Source organism: Temnothorax nylanderi, unplaced genomic scaffold (assembly GCF_030848795.1).
Source record: "Temnothorax nylanderi isolate EJ_2023f unplaced genomic scaffold, tnyl_v1.0 TNYL_tig0017_pilon, whole genome shotgun sequence".
Classification (NCBI taxonomy): Eukaryota; Metazoa; Arthropoda; class Insecta; order Hymenoptera; family Formicidae; genus Temnothorax; species Temnothorax nylanderi.
The window spans coordinates 677450-698273 of record NW_027249079.1 but is presented as its reverse complement, the minus strand read 5'-3'; the positions used below and the strand labels follow the sequence as shown (position 1 = coordinate 698273).

Genomic DNA, 20824 nt, shown 5'->3' with positions numbered 1-20824 from the left:
CGCATCCTCTCTGAACAAGCCGGCGCGGACTCGAGGGGGAGAGAAACGTACCCGCCGTCGCTCCCGATTATGAGAACCCCTGGTGGTCAGCCGGATATTTCGCCGCCTGCCGGAGAGGAAAGTCCGCGCACCCGCACCGTGTCCGCTGCCTCCATTTGCCTCCGTTTTACGTCGAGGCTGGTCTGGCTGGTGCTCGCCGCGCGGGTGGAGCCCGACGAGACGGCGACGGAGGCGGCGAATGCGGCGATCTCGTTGCGATCACGGCCGCGTTCTCACTCTGCATCACCGTTCCACTCACCGCCGCCGATCGCGAGACGCGACGCGTCACGCGAGTACGTCCTTTGGCAGGGCGGCCGTGCGAAGTTAACCCAGCAACCCAGCCTCACGACGATCAAAGACGCTTCTCTCAACGCCGCTGCCCACCCGCCCGCTATCCGCCACTACTCCCCGACCTAACCTAACTTCGCGTCACCTAGCCTGACGCGAGGCAACTCGACGCGTCCGTCGTCGCCCGTCACAAGTGTCACCAATACCCACCAACCAGACGGATTCTCTCATTTTGATTTTGCAAAATATAAACAAAATTATTCATTGAATTATCGGTTTTATTTAACAGTGATCTCGATTAAATCCCGATTAACTTAATCGAGGATTTCGTGTCCCTCGCAGTCTCGTCTGGTCTCGTCCTCCATCGTCTTCGTCTATTTTTTCCGAGCGTCGTCGCGAGATAAGATCGATAACAAATCGGCCGCGAACGCAGCCTGCGCGCCAGACGAGCTGCCCGATCGCGAAAGCGCGAAGCAACGATCTCGAAAGTTGATGTTTGCGCTGTGTCTGATGATTTCACTCAGCGCGACGCTCAGCACGCGACAGAACCTCAAATTCTTGTCCGGATTGCCGTGGCCGTCGTCCTTGACGTTCTTGACTTCTTGACTCATACTCGCATCCTGTCAAACAGAATTACCCGAGCCTGCTCGATCATCGATTCTTGCTCGATTCATTCGCAATTCGCAAGAGAAACGTATACGAAAATTCTGCTCTTTGGGGTTTACAATGCGAGTCGTAAATCATAAGGCAGAGTTTCCACTGAGCGCGTCACGCGTCGCGTCATCCGTCACGACCAATCAAAACATCGTATTTTATTACATTATTTGTGACGGGATGTTCAGCGCGATGCGTGACGCGCTCAGTGGAAACTCAGCCTTAAGTCGTAAGAAATTGACCAGTAAGGGCCGGTCTACAATACGGAACACAGCCCTTATCGCGCTGACTGTCGAGGCCATAAGGTTTCAACCAATCACGTTACTCAATTCGGTTACATACTGACGAATCGAGCAACGCGATTGGTCAAAACCTTACTGTTACGTCTTACTGAAAGTGTGTGTGCCGTGTGTGGCCAGCATTTCTCTGGCACCTGGCACCTGCTGGCCGAGTCACGCGGGCGTCCCGACCGGTAAGAATGGGTAAGGACGAGCGCGGGCGATGACAGTGGCACGTCGATGTACTTGTCTTTCCCTTTTTTACATTTCGCTACGCCCGATCCAGTAGCGGTTCGTCCGTGCGGAAGGGCAAAAAAATTTCCCACAGAGTATACATGGTCACGCGGTGACGGTGACGGTGACTCGGCTCGTCCCGAACCGAACCGATCGACGCTCGCTGCGTCAGGTGAGACGTCGAAGCGGAGCACGGTGGACGCCCGTCCCTGGAGTCTTGACCCCCGCGCGGAACCGCCGACTCGGCTCGAATGACAGAACGGGAACGAGTGGACGAACCTAACCTCCAGGAGAAGCAGCGGGTCGGCCCGGCCCCGGCGCGCAAGATCCGTCACCGGTGAGTCGACGTCGTCTTTCTCTTTGTTTTTGCGCGTGCCGGGCGCTTCGGCATGCCCTGCTGGGTCAAATCGGGGGGCGATCGACACGCGACCCCTCTCGAAAATGTCGCGGCTCTCGCGCGTTGACCACGCTCGAGCGGAGCGGTAGCCACGGTGGGACCGCGGACGCTCCGCTCCGCTCCGCTCCGCGCCGCGCCGCGCCGCGCCGCGCCGCGCCGTGCCGTGTCGTGTCACGCCGCGCGCGTGGGCCAATCGGCGCCGCTCGTGCGTCGCCTGACACTCGGCTCGGCCAATCGCCGCCTCCCTCTAATTTTTTGACAATCTCACGTGAAAATCTACAGAACGAACCACGCGAGAGCCACGGATCGTCCGCGATAGTCCGTGATTCAAAATGCGAATTTGAAAGAGATGCCGTAGGTTCTCCCGAGAAGAAAAAAAAGGGGCGAGAAGTCTGGTTCTTATTGTTAGTTGCGTATCGATATTAGAAGTTTTTACGCGCTCGTAAAAACTTTTTACACGTCGACTTTCATTTCACTTCCGCAGGTCATTCATTCGCGAGATCGGCTGCTCGAGAAGTCGTTGATGGTGTCTACGCTCCGTATGCAAATACTCCTTGCTGACGCGCATGTTTGCGGTCCTTGGCGGCGATGTAAACAAAAGCGCGCGCGTCTCAACCTCACGCGCGTGTAAATGAGCGTGCGCCGCCGTACTTTCCGGCTGTCGCAAATTCGCCTTGCTAATGCACAAAAGAAAAAATATATGATTCGACGAGAGTGATTGATGAGTGACTGGAGACTTGAGAGGCGGTCGAAGAAAAAGAGAAAGGGGAAAGAAAGCTCGGAGATCTCGAGGATCGAAAAGGGTTGAAGATACATGCAAGCTAAAGTTTTCTGGCATTGACGCGCGAAAGCTCCACGAGGAATAACTGCGGAGGCGCGATCCCGGATGATCGACGTGATTGCCGCATGACCGCGGCGACGTTTAGCGACGACCCTTGAACCCCGAGCGAGCTTCAGTCGTGCTCGGCCCATGCGAGACACGTATGTCGCCCCCCGCGCCGCGGGCAACTTGTTCCGCCTGGATCTCTCGGCGAGTCAGTGCAGCGCGCGCAATCCGGTGGGAATTGTCGTCGTCGTACTCCTCAGTACCCTGTCAGCCCGCGATTCCTCCACGCGGCGCCGGTTCCCCTCGATCTCGTTATACATGCCACTCGACATAGGGGAGGAGGAGATGCCAAGGTGGAGAACGTAACCGTGGTATGCTACGCCGTCTTCTGGACATCCTGTACGGTACTTTCCCTATAATTTATATCGTATACGCACGCACCGTGTTTACGCACCTGTGCGTCTCATTCCTCGAAACGATCACGGTATCCACGGTGGGTGCTCTTTCTTCTCTTCTTTCCTCTTCCTCCTCTTTTTGGAGCGCGCGAAGGGAGCGATTTCCTCGCGTCGCCTACCTGCCGAGGGGCTCTACGTTTCTGCACGATTCTCCTGGTGAGTAGCAAGCTTTTCGAGGCGTCCTTAACGCCTGGACCTTCCGAGGGAGATCGCCGTGATTCAAATCGCATCATTCTCCTCGAAACGATCGTTCCCGCTTCGAAAGGAACATGTACACACGCGCGAATGTGTTTTTGAAGGTAACGTCGAGCGCGCGTCGGAGTCTTCCGGTACGGCAGGATCCAGGGAGGAGACTGTCCACTGTGTCAATTCCTGTACCAAGTCCGCTCGCGCGAAAGTGATGTCGGAGACACCGGTGAGCTTTGTCGTCGGGGAGCCCGAGCATGAGCCCGATCCTAATCGCGATCCCGATCCTAGCGAGGTGCTGGAGATCGAGGATAGCTTCCCGAACGAGAGCAGCGATAGCGGCAATTTGCAGATAAATGCCGCGGCAGGACTGGTCGAGCGCCGTAAGCGGCTCAGGTGATTTTTGTTTCTTTTTTCTTCTTCTTCTCCCGTTGTCAGTAACGAGCAAAAGCAGATCCCGATTCAGATGCCCCCTGCGGATGAAAGGAGCCTGTTATCGGTTATCTCGAACGAGTTGCCCGTCGGGGCGGCTACCCGCTACCCGCGTCGTTCGCCGTCCGCGCGAGTCTCGAGAGTGCGAAGGATGAGACGGCGGAAAATTCGTCAACTTGCGCACCTACGAGAAAGCTAGGGAAGGAAAGGGAACGACGCGATATGTATCTTCGTAACCTTTTTCACCTCTGTCACCGCGCGACAATGAACGTTCAACGTTTGAATATTCAAAGAGTCGCCTCCGCGCAATTAAATACGAGCGCCGCATTCTGCAAAAAAACGTGGTTTTTCAGAATGCACGGTCTTAAAATATATTTGCGTTTTAGATAAATCGCATGAACATCCACGCACGTCGGACCGATTGGCTTCTCTACATGTATTAAATACGCATTGCAAACGACACGAATTCGACCTTACGCGGTTATCGCGGCTAACAAGATACTTTTAAAGAGCCGATAACGCAAAACTGGTTTCTTTTTCCTATTTTTTTTATTCTACGCGCGCACACACACACATACACAAACACTACACTTTCTTCGCTCACGAGTTATAACATTACGAGTTACAAATACGGTATACGTAAATAGGATGTTATCGCGTAATCTTCGATGTGGTCGTACGATCCTTCCTTCAAGAGTTAAAAGACCGAATGAGAAGCTAGAAGCTACCGTCTTTACGCGCGACAATATATGATACATGAAATATTGGACGGAGAGACGATTATGTAATATGTTTTCACGTCGTTTCAATTTTAGAGCGTGTCGTAATTCGCGCAGGTTCAAAAATTTTTATATATTTATATTTAAGTTCAAATATAATATTCAAAGACGCGATCGCGATGGGGAAAAAATAATGAAGCCAATCTGCGAAAAGGTTAAAGGCCTCAAAATTCCTTTAACATGTAATTGATGACGACTGCTTTTCGCTCGGTACGTGAATGAGCTTGATAAGCAGATTCTGAAATGTCGCACGTTGATCACGTGATCGATGCAAGATACAACGATATCAATATATCGTATAAATATAATGTTATAATCCTCTTCACGCCGATATTAGAGCGATATTATTATTTTGATAACAATATCGAAGTAAGATTGTGTCGCAAAGTGAATGCAAAGTAGATGCATCATATTTTATATCAAACTATGTTAGAATAAGATATTAAACATTCTGTTTCAAAGCGATTGATGTTTTGGCCTTGTCTTGACGCTTTATAACAATAGTTGAAGGAGAATTAATTTATGCGAGAAGAATCGTATTGTTTCGTTTAGCAAAAATATTGATGGTCTTAGAATTGTGAAAGTTTTGACTAAAAATTTTTATTGACCGTGGTGTTCGTCTTTTCGAATCAACTAGTTTTTTCCATGTTGTGGAAAACGAAGATATTCGGATCGTCAGGGGAAGTGAGTGACAATAGGCCTGTTCTTTTCAGCTGAACTTCTGCACGGTTTATCTTTCCTCTTTTTCTTTTCATGTTGGAGAGACAAAGAGAAAAGATGAACCGTGCTAGAAGTTCAGCTGAAAAGAGTAGATCTTATGAGTGAAACATGTTACACGATGACAGAGTAAGAATGTCACTCGTTAAAACATTATTAAATTATTGAGTTTTTAATTATAAATATACAAGATTATTAAAAAATTAGAAAGGCCCTGTACGTGCTTCTTTCTCTTCTCGAGCGTCATGCATGTAAAAAAAGGTAAGGGGATTCGCGTGTATCGAGGAAGGAAAGCCGTGTGGATAATCGGTAAGAAACTTGCTTGACCGCTGACGAGATAGTCGAAACGTCACGATAAGTTATACGTTTAATTCTTCATAGGAAACCCAAATTCTGCTATGCAAAACAGCCTGTTGCATGTGTTGTGACTCAAAAGTATTCTTCATAATTTAGATTCATAATGACACGAATGACGTCGGGAAATTAATATTCCCCGACGCTCATTTTTGAAAATCATATTTTTAGAAATTATCGTCTTCGAGTGGTCGTTGCAATGCTATTTGAGAGAAAAGATCTTGCATTTCGCTCGTTATCCAGCCTCGCGAATATCTCGTAGCTGTTGTCGAAACGAGACAACTTGTTTATTTCTTACATTTATCTTATCATTTTTCTTATTATAATTATCTTCTATATTTTCAAAGGATTTTATATCTCTCTCTACTGTGCTTCCTTTGCATTTGAGTGCTTTCGTTGCGTACATGCAAATGCGTACAGGCAACGATGAAAATGACGAGCTATGTTGGTGTTTTATGACGATATGCAGACGTGGTAACGCCGACCTTGATTTGCAGGATTATCTGTGCATCTCAAAATTATCGATAACATCTTTCGCACTGTTTAACCTTTAGAGGCCGGGAAAAGGACTTGAAGAGTTTTTTTTTTTTTTAAATATTTTTCCCTTATTCAACACACAAATTTTGCCCGAAAACATCAAATAGATTGTGTTTTTTGGGTGGTCGAAATATCGGCCTCTAAAGGTTAAACGAGGCGAGGCGTTATAGCGTGGGAGCTATTCAATTCTTATCCTGCAGGCTTTCGCAATCGCGCGCATTATTTATTTGTTTTTGCTATTCTGGAGTTTACAAACATTTCGGCCATTCATCCGGGAATTGCATGATGAGGTGGATAAAGAGATTTATCTTGACGGAAAATACAGAGAGGGATTTAAACTGGAAGGGCTCAGATAGTCTGTCGACTCATGTCTCCAAAACGAGCATGGCGAGAAACAGCGATACCGAAGAGAAGAATACGGACGAGACGCGAACAAAACATCCATCCAGATTAATGTAAATTTTACTTTGCGAATATATAGACACTTTGCATAATCCATGCTAAAAACGTTACATCGCCAACTACGCGCGTCAAGCGAGCCTTGAGAAAGAAAGAAGGAAATTTTAATTGACATTATAAGAAAATGTTGACAGAAAGCCTCAATCTCCAATTAACTGAAATAATTAGAATAATCATAAATGTCAGGAAAGTTTCGACCACAAATTTCTCTCAAAAAGAGAGAAATGTATATGCTATTATTACTTTAATATTGAATAAATGCATTTTTTACTCTTTGGATATCAGACAGATGCATTATTCAGCAATGAATATTAAATAAGCTTCGAAATTATGGAATTTTAAGTAGGAGATTGCGAGATTAAGTAGTAGATAAGAAAAATGAAATAAATTGAAAGCCTTAAATTATCATAATATTATGACGGAAAGTACTGTATCGCGCGAACTATTTGAGGCTCAAACACTTAATTTTTTTGTACGTTTCGTATTTCTTACGGGCGGGTTGATGATGTGAGATGTTTTTGCTCGTAATGAACTTGAAGTACATCACTGGTCAATATTTATGCAGATGTATGCGGAGCGTAGTTTACGGGATTTTAAAATATGTATCATCGAGTATGATAATATACCCCTAACACCACAATATATTGCAGCAGTATGCAGTATTGCACGGCAAGATTGCAATATTGCAGCAATCTATCTACGTCCTACCCTGCGCAATATTGCTGCAATATTATAGCAATGTTGTGGCACTACATTGGACAAATATTATATAGAGGGGTAAAAGCCATAGTGGTGAAGTCAAATTTTTCAAGATATTGACTCGTGTGCATAGATGCAATCTATACAATATATAAATTGCATCTATGCACACGAGTTATTATTTTAAAAAATTTTACTTACACCATTATGGCTTTTACCCCTCTATATCTCTGAGCTAATTTATTTCTTAATTCACCAAGTGCCTATATTTTCATTAAGGAACTTTATATATTAAAAGCTGATCAAAATAAATCATTTTCTTTATGGTTCGATAGGCCCAGCATGTCGCAGGGTACGGTGATGATCCAAGCGCAAAATCGGCTTCATGAGAAGGACTTTACCGTTGCGACTCCCGAAGAGTTTGTCCATCGTTTCGGAGGCACCAGAGTTATCAACAAGGTAAGCGTTTGCTTCAAACGCGCGGAGCGAGAAAAGGTTGACATTGCTACGGATCTTTACATTACAGACCGTCGTTTTGTAGGTGCTGATCGCCAACAATGGTATCGCGGCAGTTAAATGTATGCGATCGATTCGACGCTGGTCATACGAGATGTTTAAAAACGAGAGAGCTGTGCGTTTTGTGGTGATGGTCACGCCGGAAGATTTGAAGGCGAACGCGGAATACATCAGAATGGCAGATCAATACGTGCCTGTACCGGGTGGGAGCAACAACAACAATTACGCTAATGTGGAACTGATCGTCGATATCGCGATACGTACTCAAGTCCAAGCAGTTTGGGCCGGATGGGGCCATGCTTCGGAAAATCCTAAACTTCCGGAGCTACTCCACAAAAATAACATCTGCTTTATTGGTATAAATAAAAAGTATAATTTGTGTTTCTCCAGCTGTTATTTTGCCGATAAAAATCAATAAAATGATCGCGACAACAGCTTTTTGCGGGATTTTAATATTCATTTTGCATACTTTCGTGTCAATGCGCTCTTACATTCTCATGTTCCTACATTCTTCGGCAGGACCGTCCGAGAAAGCCATGTGGGCTTTAGGTGATAAGATCGCATCGAGCATAGTCGCTCAAACCGCGGATGTGCCAACGCTTCCCTGGTCAGGATCGGAATTGACAGCGCAATACAGTGGGAAAAAAATCAAGATATCATCGGAACTTTTTAAAAAGGGATGCGTTGCCACCGTGGAGGAGTGTCTGGCAGCGGCTAACAAGATCGGCTTCCCGGTTATGGTAAAGGCGAGCGAAGGTGGTGGAGGTAAAGGAATTAGGAAGGTTGAAAACCCTGAGGAATTACCCGCTTTGTTTAGGTAAGACCCAAAGTTCCACCCCAAAAAGAGGACTTTAATTGTATAAACCATTGCACTGCACTGTGTAAACCATTTTCATCGCAAGGATTTCTAACGTTTAGGCAAGTACAGATCGAAATACCTGGCTCACCAATATTCATTATGAAACTGGCCAAATGCGCTCGTCACTTGGAAGTGCAATTACTGGCCGACATTTATGGTAACGCAATATCATTGTTCGGGCGTGACTGCTCTATCCAGAGGAGACATCAAAAAATTATCGAGGAGGCACCTGCCGTGATCGCCAAACCAGAGGTTTTCGAAGAGATGGAAAAAGTAAATATCACAGTAATTATATTTTTTACAACGTTGTTATTGACTGCGCTATTAATTGTCTACTATCAAATGACAGGCCGCTGTGAGATTAGCAAAAATGGTGGGATATGTTAGCGCAGGTACCGTTGAGTATCTGTACGATACAGCGGGCAGGTATTATTTCTTGGAGTTGAATCCTCGTCTTCAAGTGGAACATCCTTGTACCGAGATGGTATCGGATGTAAATCTACCGGCCGCCCAACTACAGATAGCCATGGGTTTACCATTGCATCACATCAAAGATATACGTCTTTTGTACGGTGAAAGCCCCTGGGGCGATAACCCGATCGATTTTGACCAACCACGTCATAAACCTCAACCGTGGGGTCACGTTATCGCAGCTAGAATTACTAGCGAAAATCCTGACGAAGGTGAGATTACTTTCTACCGCAAAAGCTTTAATTTTGTATACAAATTATATAATTTGCTTGGATTTTAGGCTTCAAACCGAGTTCCGGCACGGTGCAGGAGTTGAATTTTCGATCATCCAAAAATGTATGGGGCTATTTCTCAGTTGGAGCTTCGGGGGGACTCCACGAGTTCGCGGACTCTCAATTTGGCCATTGCTTCTCTTGGGGTGAAGACCGTAATCAAGCTAGAGAGAATTTAGTCGTAGCCCTAAAAGAATTGAGCATCAGAGGCGATTTTAGGACGACGGTCGAGTATCTTATCACTTTGCTGGAGACCGAATCCTTTCAACAGAATAATATAGATACCGCTTGGCTCGATTTGCTGATCTCTGAACGTGTCCGAAGTGACAAACCAGACATCTTATTGGCTGTTACCTGCGGAGCGCTTCATATCGCCGATAGAACGATTACAGCCGCTTTTACTGGCTTTCAAACTGCCTTGGAGAAAGGCCAGATACAGGCCAGCAACGATTTAGATAACCTTGTTGACGTAAGTTTCTGTTCCATGTTGTTCGAGTAATACCTACCGCGCAAAATGCTTTTTCGAACTATTTTGGAATTGATTTTATACGTTATGGACTATGTACTTTCATTTTATTTTCGTTTTCTGTCACTATATTATGTCTTGCAGGTAGAGCTTATTAACGATGGATACAAATATAAAGTACAGGCTGCCAAATCCGGTCCCAATACTTACTTTCTTGTGATGAACGGTTCTTACAAAGAGATCGAAATTCATCGAATGTCGGACGGAGGATTGCTGCTTTCGCTGGACGGTGCCAGTTTTACGACTTATATGCGTGAAGAGGTGGATCGTTATAGGATTATTATTGGAAATCAGACGTGCATTTTCGAAAAGGACAATGATCCATCTTTACTGAGATCACCGTCGGCCGGCAAGTTGATCAATTTCTTGGTCGAGGATGGCGGCCACGTTGGCGCCGGCCAAGCGTACGCCGAAATCGAGGTGATGAAGATGGTCATGACCGTTACCGCCAGCGAGGCGGGAAGCGTGTTTTACGTGAAGAGACCTGGCGCTATATTAGAAGCCGGTACATTGATCGCGCATCTTGAGCTGGATGATCCGTCATTGGTGACAAAAGCGCAAGAATATACGGGACAATTCAGGACAGCAGCGACATCGACTGTACCGGACAAACTGAATCATCTTCATGCCAAGTATCGAAACGCTTTGGAAAATACATTGGCTGGCTACTGCCTGCCCGATCCGTACCATTTGCCGCGTCTACGTGAGCGAATCGAAAAGTTCATGTTTTCATTACGCGATCCTAATTTGCCGTTGTTGGAACTGCAGGAGGTGATCGCAACGATATCCGGCCGGATCCCCGTCTCAGTGGAGAAAAAGATTCGCAAATTGATGTCACTGTACGAGCGAAACATCACGTCAATTTTAGCTCAATTTCCCAGTCAGCAGATTGCCGCCGTAATCGATGGACACGCGGCGACCTTATCGAAGAGAGCCGAGCGAGACGTGTTCTTCATGACCACTCAAGCCATCGTGCAATTAGTACAAAGATACCGGAACGGTATACGCGGCCGAATGAAGACCGCCGTGCACGAACTTCTCCGACAATATTACACAGTCGAGAGCCAATTCCAACAAGGTCACTATGACAAGTGCGTTTCCGCGCTGATAGAGAAGTACAAGGATGACGTAGCTACAGTGACCGGGATGATCTTCAGTCATAATCAAGTGACAAAGAAGAACGTACTAGTCACTATGCTGATCGATCATCTATGGGCTAACGAACCTGGTCTTACGGACGAGCTGTCGAGCACGTTGACGGAATTAACCAATCTGAATCGCACGGAGCACAGCCGTGTTGCGTTGAGAGCCAGGCAGGTATTAATCGCCGCCCATCAGCCTGCATACGAGCTCAGGCATAATCAGATGGAATCTATATTCCTTTCTGCGGTTGATATGTACGGGCACGACTTCCATCCGGAAAATTTGCAGAAACTCATTCTCTCGGAAACGTCCATCTTCGACATACTTCATGATTTCTTCTATCATAACAATCGTGTGGTGTGCAACGCAGCCTTAGAAGTCTACGTGCGACGAGCTTACATCAGTTATGAACTGACATGTTTGCAACACTTGGAGCTGTCCGGCGAAATCCCATTAGTGTATTTCCAATTTGTTTTACCCAGTAATCACCCTAATCGTCAGAATCAGTCTCTGGTAGATCACAGAGCCGGCGCGATGGCAGCTTTTGAGGATCTCGATCAGTTCAGCCAGTACGCGGACGAGATTTTGGACTTGCTGGAGGATCTGTCGAGTCCCACACCGGTAATGTCCGCGAAACTGTTGGAGGCAATGGAAGCTGGCGGTAGCGAATCACGGCACAGTACGTCAATCAACGTCTCCTTGAGCGCGGCTGAGACGGCAACTGCAGCGACAGCGGCGACTATCAACGACAAATTCGCCGAGCCGGTTCACATATTGAGTATCGCGGTTAAAGAGAACGGCACCGAGGACGACGCCACCATGGCCAGGATGTTTGGAGATTGGTGCGCGAATAACAAGGACGAGCTGATATCCCGCGGCATCCGAAGAGTTACGTTCGCCGCGCTCACGAGGCGGCAGTTTCCCAAGTTCTTTACCTTCCGTCAGCGAGAGGGCTTCGTCGAGGACAGAATCTACCGTCACCTCGAGCCTGGCTGCGCTTTCCAATTGGAATTGAATCGCATGCGAACTTACGATCTTGAAGCACTTCCGACGTCCAATCAGAAGATGCACCTGTATCTCGGACAAGCCAAGGTCGCCAAGGGCCAGCAAGTTACGGATTATCGTTTCTTCATTCGCTCGATCATACGACATTCTGATCTGATCACGAAAGAAGCTAGCTTCGATTATCTTCACAACGAGGGCGAGCGCGTCTTGCTCGAGGCCATGGACGAGCTGGAGGTCGCGTTCTCGCATCCTCTCGCTAAGCGCACCGAGTGCAATCACATCTTCTTGAACTTTATACCCACGGTCATTATGGATCCCAGCAGAATAGAGGAAAGCGTGACGAGCATGGTGCTGCGATACGGGCCGAGATTATGGAAGTTGCACGTTCGACAAGCGGAGATAAAGATGACCATACGGCCCGCACCGGGGAAACCGACCTCCACTGTGCGTCTGTGTATCGCCAATGACAGTGGCTACAGCATCGACCTGCACCTTTACACGGAAGCCACCGATTCCAAGACGGGTATCATTCGCTTCGAGTCTTATTCGCCTACGGGGGCCAATGCGACCAATTGGAGGCCGGGTCCTATGCACGGCTTACCGATCTCCACGCCGTATCTGACCAAAGATTATCTCCAAGCGAAGAGATTCCAAGCGCAGAGCGCCGGTACGACGTACGCTTATGACTTGCCGGACATGTTCCGGCAGCAGCTCGAGAAGCTGTGGCAGAGGTACATTGAGGAGAGGCCACCGAGCGAAGGTCAAAGTCCGATTACGATTCCTAATCCGGTGATGGATGTCGTGGAGTTGGTGTTGGAAGGAGAACAGCTGGTTGAACAGAAGCGACTGCCGGGCGAGAACGATGTCGGCATGATCGCGTGGCGGATGACTCTGTATACCCCGGAATATCCATTTGGCAGGGACATTATACTCATCTCTAACGATTTAACGTACTTGATAGGCTCATTCGGGACGCGCGAGGATCTGGTGTTTTACAGAGCTTCCGAGAGAGCGAGACAGCTCGGGTGTCCGCGCATATACTTTGGCGCCAACTCTGGAGCACGTATCGGCCTGGCCGAGGAGGTGAAAGCTCTTTTCAGGATCGCGTGGGAGGACGAGAACGAGCCGGAGAAGGGTTTCAGATACATATATCTCACGCCGGACGATTACGCGCGCTTGGCGCCCCTCAATTCGGTGAAAGCCTCGCTGATTGAGGATCCCGCGGGAGAGTCACGTTACAAAATCACGGACATCATCGGCAAGGACGATGGTCTGGGAGTCGAGAATTTGAAGTACGCCGGTCTAATCGCGGGGGAGACATCGAGAGCCTACGAGGAGACGATCACGATCTCTATAGTGTCGTGCCGTGCGATCGGTATCGGCGCGTATCTGCTGCGTCTCGGCCAAAGGGTAATCCAGATCGAAAATTCGCACATTATTCTAACCGGTTACAGAGCATTGAACGCCGTGCTGGGTCGCGAGGTTTACGCCAGCAATAATCAGCTGGGCGGTACGCAGATTATGCACAACAATGGGGTGTCTCATGCGACCGACGCTCGAGACTTGGACGGAGTGGGGACCGCACTAAAGTGGCTAAGTTACTTCCCTAAAAATAGAGGCACCCCGTTGCCGATACTGTTACCCATCACAGACCCGATTGACCGAGAGATCGCTTACGTACCTACGAAAGCGGCCTACGATCCGAGATGGATGCTAGAAGGCAGAAACTGTACCGAGTCGAACGTTTGGGAAAGCGGCTTCTTCGACCGCGGCTCGTGGCTTGTGAGTTTTATTCTTGTTTTCTCTCGCTCTTACAGCAACACGATAGCAAATTCATTAACTCGCTTTTGTTTGATGGAACAGGAAATAATGAGGCCATGGGCACAAACGGTGGTAACGGGCCGAGCTAGGCTCGGTGGGATACCGTGCGGCATTATCGCCGTCGAAACGAGGACCGTCGAGCTACATTTACCAGCCGACCCTGCCAATTTAGATTCGGAAGCGAAAACCATATCTCAAGCGGGACAAGTTTGGTTTCCGGACAGCGCGTACAAAACCGCCCAAGCTATTCAAGATTTCGGAAAGGAGGAATTGCCGCTATTTATCTTCGCCAATTGGAGAGGCTTTTCCGGCGGCATGAAAGGTGAGCTCGATCGAGCGTGCCGCTCGATTAATCGCTGTCCCAATTTCACTAAATCGCTTCGTTATTCTCGCTTACAGACATGTACGAGCAGATCGTCAAGTTTGGCGCGTACATCGTGGACGGATTGCGGCAATATTGCAGGCCGATAATCGTTTATATCCCACCGAACGGGGAACTCAGAGGCGGCGCTTGGGCAGTCGTTGATCCTACGATAAATCCTCGTTTTATGGAGATGTTTGCCGACAATACCAGTAGAGGTGGCATCTTGGAATCCGACGCTATCGTAGAAATCAAATTTCGTACCAAGGACATTGTGAAAACTATGCACAGAGTCGATCTCGTTATACTGAAATTAAAAGTACGTAAGCGATTTCTTCTTTCTTTACGTCAAACTCCCGATATGTTTATGTAATCTATGTGTGTTTCTAGGAAAAATTGTCGAGCGCAAACACGGCGGAGGAACGAACCGAGATCGAAGCGCAGATTCGTAAACGCGAGCAGATTTTGGAACCGATGTATCGTCAAGTCGCCGTACATTTTGCCGATCTGCACGATACGCCGGAGAGGATGCTCGAGAAGAATACGATTCAAGAGATAATACCATGGAAAAAGGCACGCCGGCTGTTTTACTGGCGATTACGACGAAGACTTGCCGAGGAAGAAATTAAAAACGAGATCTTGTCGACGCAGCCCAGTCTCGACGTCAGACAAGTGGAAGCAATGCTTCGACGTTGGTTCATCGAGGACAAGGGAGCAACGGAGTCATATTTGTGGGATCAAGACGAAGCTGCAGCTTGTTGGCTGGAAGCGCAACGTAAAACCGATGACAGTGTTGTATCGCGTAATATAATGTGCGTGAAGAGAGACGCGGTAGTAACGCGTATCAAGGAGGCTTTAGAAATCTGTCCGGAAATAAGGTTGGACGCGGTGCTGGAAATTGCGCATAGATTGCAGCCGACCGAACGAGCGGAGTTGCAAAGAACTTTGTCGCAATTAGAGACTACGGGGCAGGAACACCATAAGGACTCGAGCGTTTCATCCTGAATGCATTTCGCGTAAGAGTATCCGCTCCATGCTATGTATTCATTCCAACTTGTTAATATTTAAATGCGCATCAATAGTACAATTTATCATCAAAGATATATGTATAATTATTCATATTAATCCAAATATGTTCTGGTATTAAGGGTTAATAATTGAGTAAGCGATATTTCGAGTACAGTTTTGTAAGATTTAACTTTTTCAAATTTCGACTGGAATCTGGACACGACCATGACCTCTCTTTTGATATTTAAACGGTCGGAGTATCCCGATAGTTTAAATTTTAGCAAATATTTTAAAGTTGATGATTCAAGAAATTGGAAAAATACAAGGGTGTGTTTCACTTGGCGCTCGCAACACTCTTAGAGTCATTTCATCCTTATTGTTTGTTAAATGTTAAACAAGAATGAATGAGCTCATGAGCGTTGTGAGCGCCAAGTGGAACGCACCTTAGGATATTGTTAAACGATTTTCTCATAATCTCTTTGGTACAAATCTTCATATATTCGAATATATGTATTTAGGAAAAAATAGAAAGGTGTGCGTCACTGTTGTTTCGTGACGAGCTTATAGATTATAATTGTATATGGAAATATAAAGAGATTTATACCAAAAATATCGCATATTCCTTCAGTTACAAACTTTTTGAAATTCTAAGACAATTTTTCCGTAGGAGAACTTGCCGATGTATTGCTGTTTCTTTATCATAACTGTTGAATTTTAAGAAAACGTCCTTCGTATCCGATGGCAAGTCTGAAAATTTGTACTAAAGTAAATTAATATTGATATTAATCCAAAATCCAAACAATCAAGAGCTAATTGTTTACTTGTAACAGTATGTCATCTTGGTATATCTTTTAATTTTCAATATTTCACAAGTTTTTCATTAATGCTTGATTAGTGATAAGATACGCCCCAGTTTGGGACGTTCTGTACTATGTATCTGAAAGAACATGCGTTAATAAAAGTGCGGGGGTATTCTGTATATAATTATATACACACGCGCGGGCGCGTATGCGCGCAAATATATAAAATGTATATTTATTTTTCGAAGGAAAACATTGTAGGAGACTTTGACATTGATGAACAATATGCTCGCGCAACTGCCGCATTTAAATAACATTATCTCACGACAGATGCAAAAATGTATATATTCTATGTATAATCTTGTTTCTCTATGTTAATTTCTTCTTTCTACGTTTTGCGCGGAAGATATATATTTTCTTTTTCAAACATTATCACATTCTTCATAAAAAGTGCCATCGAAGCACTGGAATTAAAATTTGTTTATTGTAACATTGTATGTATCTTTACATTTATCCGGTCTAATCGAACGTCACACGCATTCTTTGGTGCAGACAATACTCACTAGCACGTTTCTATCACAAGAAATACACACGCACGCGCTCTCTCTCCCAAGCCTTTTATATATATTTGATGTAATTTTTTTGTAAAATTACTATTATATTATGTAAACTATATACCATGTATGTACATTCGAGAGAATACCTCATAAAAAATTGTAAAGTTTCACATAATTCTCAAACCTACGTAGAAGAGTATCCTTAAAAAACTGGTATTTGACTCCGATGTACATCTGTTAAGTCATCATCTAAAGTAAGTAATACCATAAATGAAAAGAACATTGCTAGTGCAGAGAGAAAGTGCCAGATATCATGGGAATCAAAAAAGTTCAATAATGCGCAAGGTTTATTGTACAGGCGGGATTGGGCCGGTGTAAGAGCCCAAGAAATAGTTTTGTTCACGAAGAAGTACATGGCTGCTCCCCAAAATAGCATGGATAGGAAAATATAAATTGCGGGTGTAGGAAGAATCCGTTCCCTATGGCAAAGCTGGAAGCAAGATTTTTGTATTAATTAAAATTATAAAATTATAAAATTCTGATTTCTTACGTGGTCACGAAAAAGAGAGGAGGGAAGAGAGCGAGAGAATATACATACCTTCATCATTATGTAAAAGAATGTATATAAAATTAAATTGGACATCAATATAGCCAGTAAAAATGTAGCGAAGTTGCCTTGCTGATACATATTTCCGAATACCGCGAGACCGACGTTACATAAATTCGCTAATACGAGCATTATGAATCTTGCGGGATAAAGCGGTCGAAGTAAATGCCATATGCCGCAGCGTGCCTCGTGCTTGAATCTCTGCAAGATACCAATGGTAAATGTCTTGCGACAGTGCGTGATATTAAGTAGATTACATACCTGTATCACTCTTTTAAAAACGCTTCTGTTGAATTTGCATCGTCCCATGTAATATATTTGCACAGTCAGAAAGAAGCATATTAGTAAATGCAGGATAGAAAATATTATCAGAAAGGTCTTAGAACCACTTAGAACTCCGATCAGTCCTGCGAATATTATAACAGCCAACATTCCAAATGTTACCGGTGCTCTAGCGTTTATATCGGGATGGCGATTTTGATAAATTTTGATCATACACAGCACAGCGATTACGTACATGAAGCTCGTGTCTGGAAATTGATTATGTGAATATATGAAATTAAAGAAAATATACTTTGCAATTAATGCTACTTACCAAATTGAAAATTACTACGGCTAGGGCACACGTGATAACTCGCCGACAATATACCTTCCATTATTAATGCAGTGCCCATTGCATAAAACAGACCGTAATGTTGCGGTATGCCATAGCATTTTGTTTTCTCCTGATCCGGCTCGTGGTGCTCTCGAGAGTAAGTTATAAATATGAACAGTAAACCCAGCATAACGTATCCGAAATTTGAGAACACGTGATTGAAATCGGACAGTAGTCCCAGCGGATGGGCGCACAAGAAATTGTAATAGCACATATCTTGATTGCCGGTCGTATGAAGTACACGCTGATATGTCACCGCCAATTGCACGACCGGCAAGGTATAGAATATTGCGACGGTTGCCAAATAATATAAGTATAAACGAGATTTATGTCGCAATATCCTCGGTTCTTTGCGAGCGAGATCGCAAACCGAGAGGATGACCTTCGTACGTATTACGTCCTTATCGGAGAGAGCATCTTCCATTAGATCTATATCGTCCTCATCCAGGGATGAATCTTCTTCTACAGAATCCCATTGTTTCGGGCTATTCTGAAGCATTTCAATATTATAAACATTGACATTATTATAAACGTACTTACGCAAAAGACACAGATGACTATGTATATGAAGCTCGAATCATGTTAATATTAATTAGTTACCATCGACGGACTCGGTACGTGCTCGTTAACATCTTGGCTTTGTTCGTTTATCGGTTCTTGCGTCGCAAGTTTCTTGGTCTCTCTGATATTGAATACTATTACAGCCATTATATAACAGACACAAAAACCTAGTACAATTGCCGCCGCGGATGCCGATGCAACAACATAATCCCGTTTAGTAATAGTGGGATTTACGATTAACGTAACATTTTTAGTACGAAGAGGATTACTACTTGATAACCCATTGCAATCGGTGTCCTCCCCTTTGACGACAAGTACAACGAAGAATCCTAATGGATAAGCCTCCCTCTGAAACAAGTATTGTAACAGTTTTATATATATTGTAAAACGATTTATGTACATTGTAACGCTAACACTGTTGCATTATAATAGCATATTATAACAATTTTCCTAAGATTACTATATAGCACCTAAGACACTATATAGCATCACTTACCGGTACTGCAATACCTCCTCTTCTACTCACAGTTTGCCAGTGTCCAGAAAACTCGATGTTTCGTTCCAAATCGAATACAGGACACTGAAAAATAGAGATTGGAAAGGAAAAATAGAGATTTATGAGTATTGAATTTCATCAAGAACTACATCACCACTACTCACCGAAGTATTTTGTATAGACACGGTCATACAGACGTCATTATCCGATTCGACGCGAACAATGACAGAGGAGTTCTCCTGTTTCGAGAAGATGTAGCCATAATATATAGGTTCAGATGGAGAAATCTGTACCTCTACTTTATTTCCAGAACTAGGAAGGATCAAACGCAAAAATAAGCGAAAAGTATGAGCGAGCTATATGCTTGATGCGTTTCTTAACAATCTTGCGTTTGTATGACAATACATACTTTAAATAAAAGTCTGTAATTTCAACCACGCTGATTTGAAAGAAGACATTATCGCGACTGGCTGTGGAGATACCGACAATAACATATTCCTCGTCGTTTTGTGCATATCGATAATACTTGGTGGAGCACAGAGTACGACTAGTCTTGTTATATGTCACAGTATCTAAGTTCACGCCGTTGACAAGCAAAGGTATTTGCCAAGATAGAATACCAGTTGTTTGACGCACTACTATTATCAATGGCAAACTATGAGTCGCGTTGCTTTCTATCTTAATTCTTGCGGTTTCCAAGGATATCTATAAATATACAATTAAATATATAATTTTATTCAAAAGGAGTAGAGATATACTTTCGAATGAATAAGTGTCATCAGAACTTACATTGCTAGTGGGATACAAAAACACATATTCGATCGTAGCGTTTATGGTTTTTGTATAATTTATTCCATAATCAGCCTGAATGACGATTGGAGAGAAAGATGGGGATGTCGAGGATAAAGCCACAGCCCTTACAGTGTGAAGAAGTAGTAATAAAGTAATTAGTCTCAAAGTATATTGCATCTCCATCGTGATTTTACTAGAAAAGAAGCAAAATGATTTAAACAAATTCAGCAGACTTGTATCTTCGTAATATATATGTAGGTAAATTAGAAGATACTGACTGATAACCACAGAACTATAGAATATTGGAATAAAAATAGGCTACAAGATAAGCATATAAGCTGACATTCCCTGTTTCAATTGATGTAAAAAGGGCAAGAGTCTTTTTCTCTTCTCTATAAACACTGGTTTTATTATTGTAAATTGCATGCATATGTAAATATAATAATTTATGACAGTTTATATATATCGAGATACAAATTCGTACTTTGTTTATATTTATTGGCTTTTTATTCCAATGAAGTGTCACGCATCAAAACAACTTGGAATACACTTATAGCGTTTTTTCTTGGCTGCACTATCGCCCACTAGTGCAACACTAGTGCAACACTAGTGCAATATTGTTGCACTAGTGTTGCACTAGTGGGCGGTAGTGCAGCCAAAAAAAAACGCTATAACCTTTAACTTTGCTTCACTTTTTTACTACTCTTAAGCGTCGTCTACAATGGCAGCAGGAGTATACAGTAAGACGTAAGCAGTAACTTATTGACTAATGGGATTATTACAATTCAAGAATAATTGACTGTGGTTGGTCAATAGCTTACTGCTTACGTCTTACTGCATATTCCTGCTGCCATTGTAGACGACGCTTTAGGGTTGATTTATAATAGCCGTAACCGTTGATTTAAGCCGTAATCTTTAAGAAATTGACCAATCACAGTCGATTGTTCTTCTCACATTCGACTGTGATTGGTCAATTTCTTAAAGATTACGGCTTAAATCAACGGTTACGGCCTCTATAAATCAGCCTTTATGGCCCTCGC

General features: G+C 44.5%; 2 protein-coding genes across 6 annotated transcripts; one reads left to right on the top strand and one right to left on the bottom strand.

The window, feature by feature from the left end:
- Nucleotides 1-1596: 1596 nt before the first annotated feature.
- On the top strand, nt 1597-17338 carry Acc (acetyl-CoA carboxylase). Of its 3 annotated transcripts, none has more exons than XM_071698978.1 (12): nt 2725-3327; nt 3471-3753; nt 7670-7793; nt 7876-8206; nt 8370-8667; nt 8769-8982; nt 9059-9392; nt 9461-9921; nt 10063-13908; nt 13990-14269; nt 14347-14627; nt 14699-17338. In XM_071698978.1, exons 1-12 carry the CDS (start codon nt 3090-3092, stop codon nt 15311-15313), a joined length of 7305 nt encoding a protein of 2434 aa, XP_071555079.1. In that variant the 5' UTR covers nt 2725-3089; the 3' UTR covers nt 15314-17338. The 3 variants fall into 3 exon arrangements, with proteins under 3 accessions (XP_071555082.1, XP_071555079.1, XP_071555080.1); XM_071698979.1 differs by having other exon boundaries at nt 2727-3120; XM_071698981.1 differs by lacking the exons at nt 2725-3327; nt 3471-3753 and adding an exon at nt 1597-1830.
- Nucleotides 16336-20424, bottom strand: LOC139768616 (SID1 transmembrane family member 1). 3 transcript variants are annotated; one of them, XM_071698985.1, is made up of 10 exons: nt 20269-20424; nt 19782-19977; nt 19402-19697; nt 19157-19304; nt 18993-19076; nt 18536-18844; nt 17876-18425; nt 17542-17810; nt 17272-17481; nt 16336-17163 (listed from the first exon to the last, which is right to left on the bottom strand). In XM_071698985.1, exons 2-10 carry the CDS (start codon nt 19965-19967, stop codon nt 16876-16878), a joined length of 2340 nt encoding a protein of 779 aa, XP_071555086.1. In that variant the 5' UTR covers nt 19968-19977; nt 20269-20424; the 3' UTR covers nt 16336-16875. The 3 variants fall into 3 exon arrangements, with proteins under 3 accessions (XP_071555086.1, XP_071555084.1, XP_071555085.1); XM_071698983.1 differs by having other exon boundaries at nt 17272-17810; XM_071698984.1 differs by lacking the exon at nt 20269-20424 and adding an exon at nt 20063-20256 and having other exon boundaries at nt 17272-17810.
- Between the last annotated feature and the right edge of the window lie 400 nt (nt 20425-20824).

What these genes read in the sequence shown, in the direction of transcription:
- Acc (XM_071698978.1), top strand. Translation starts at nt 3,090, where the DNA reads ATGCTACGCCGTCTTCTGGACATCCTGTACGGTACTTTCCCTATAATT. An exon ending in GCACCAGAGTTATCAACAAG is followed by an intron (nt 7,794 to 7,875) that starts GTAAGCGTTTGC and finishes GTCGTTTTGTAG; the next exon opens with GTGCTGATCGCCAACAATGG. An exon ending in TAGCGAAAATCCTGACGAAG is followed by an intron (nt 9,393 to 9,460) that starts GTGAGATTACTT and finishes CTTGGATTTTAG; the next exon opens with GCTTCAAACCGAGTTCCGGC.
- LOC139768616 (XM_071698983.1), bottom strand. Translation starts at nt 19,967, where the DNA reads ATGGAGATGCAATATACTTTGAGACTAATTACTTTATTACTACTTCTT. An exon ending in GAGGAGGTATTGCAGTACCG is followed by an intron (nt 18,845 to 18,992) that starts GTAAGTGATGCT and finishes TACTTGTTTCAG; the next exon opens with AGGGAGGCTTATCCATTAGG. An exon ending in TCTTTTACATAATGATGAAG is followed by an intron (nt 17,164 to 17,271) that starts GTATGTATATTC and finishes TCTTGCTTCCAG; the next exon opens with CTTTGCCATAGGGAACGGAT.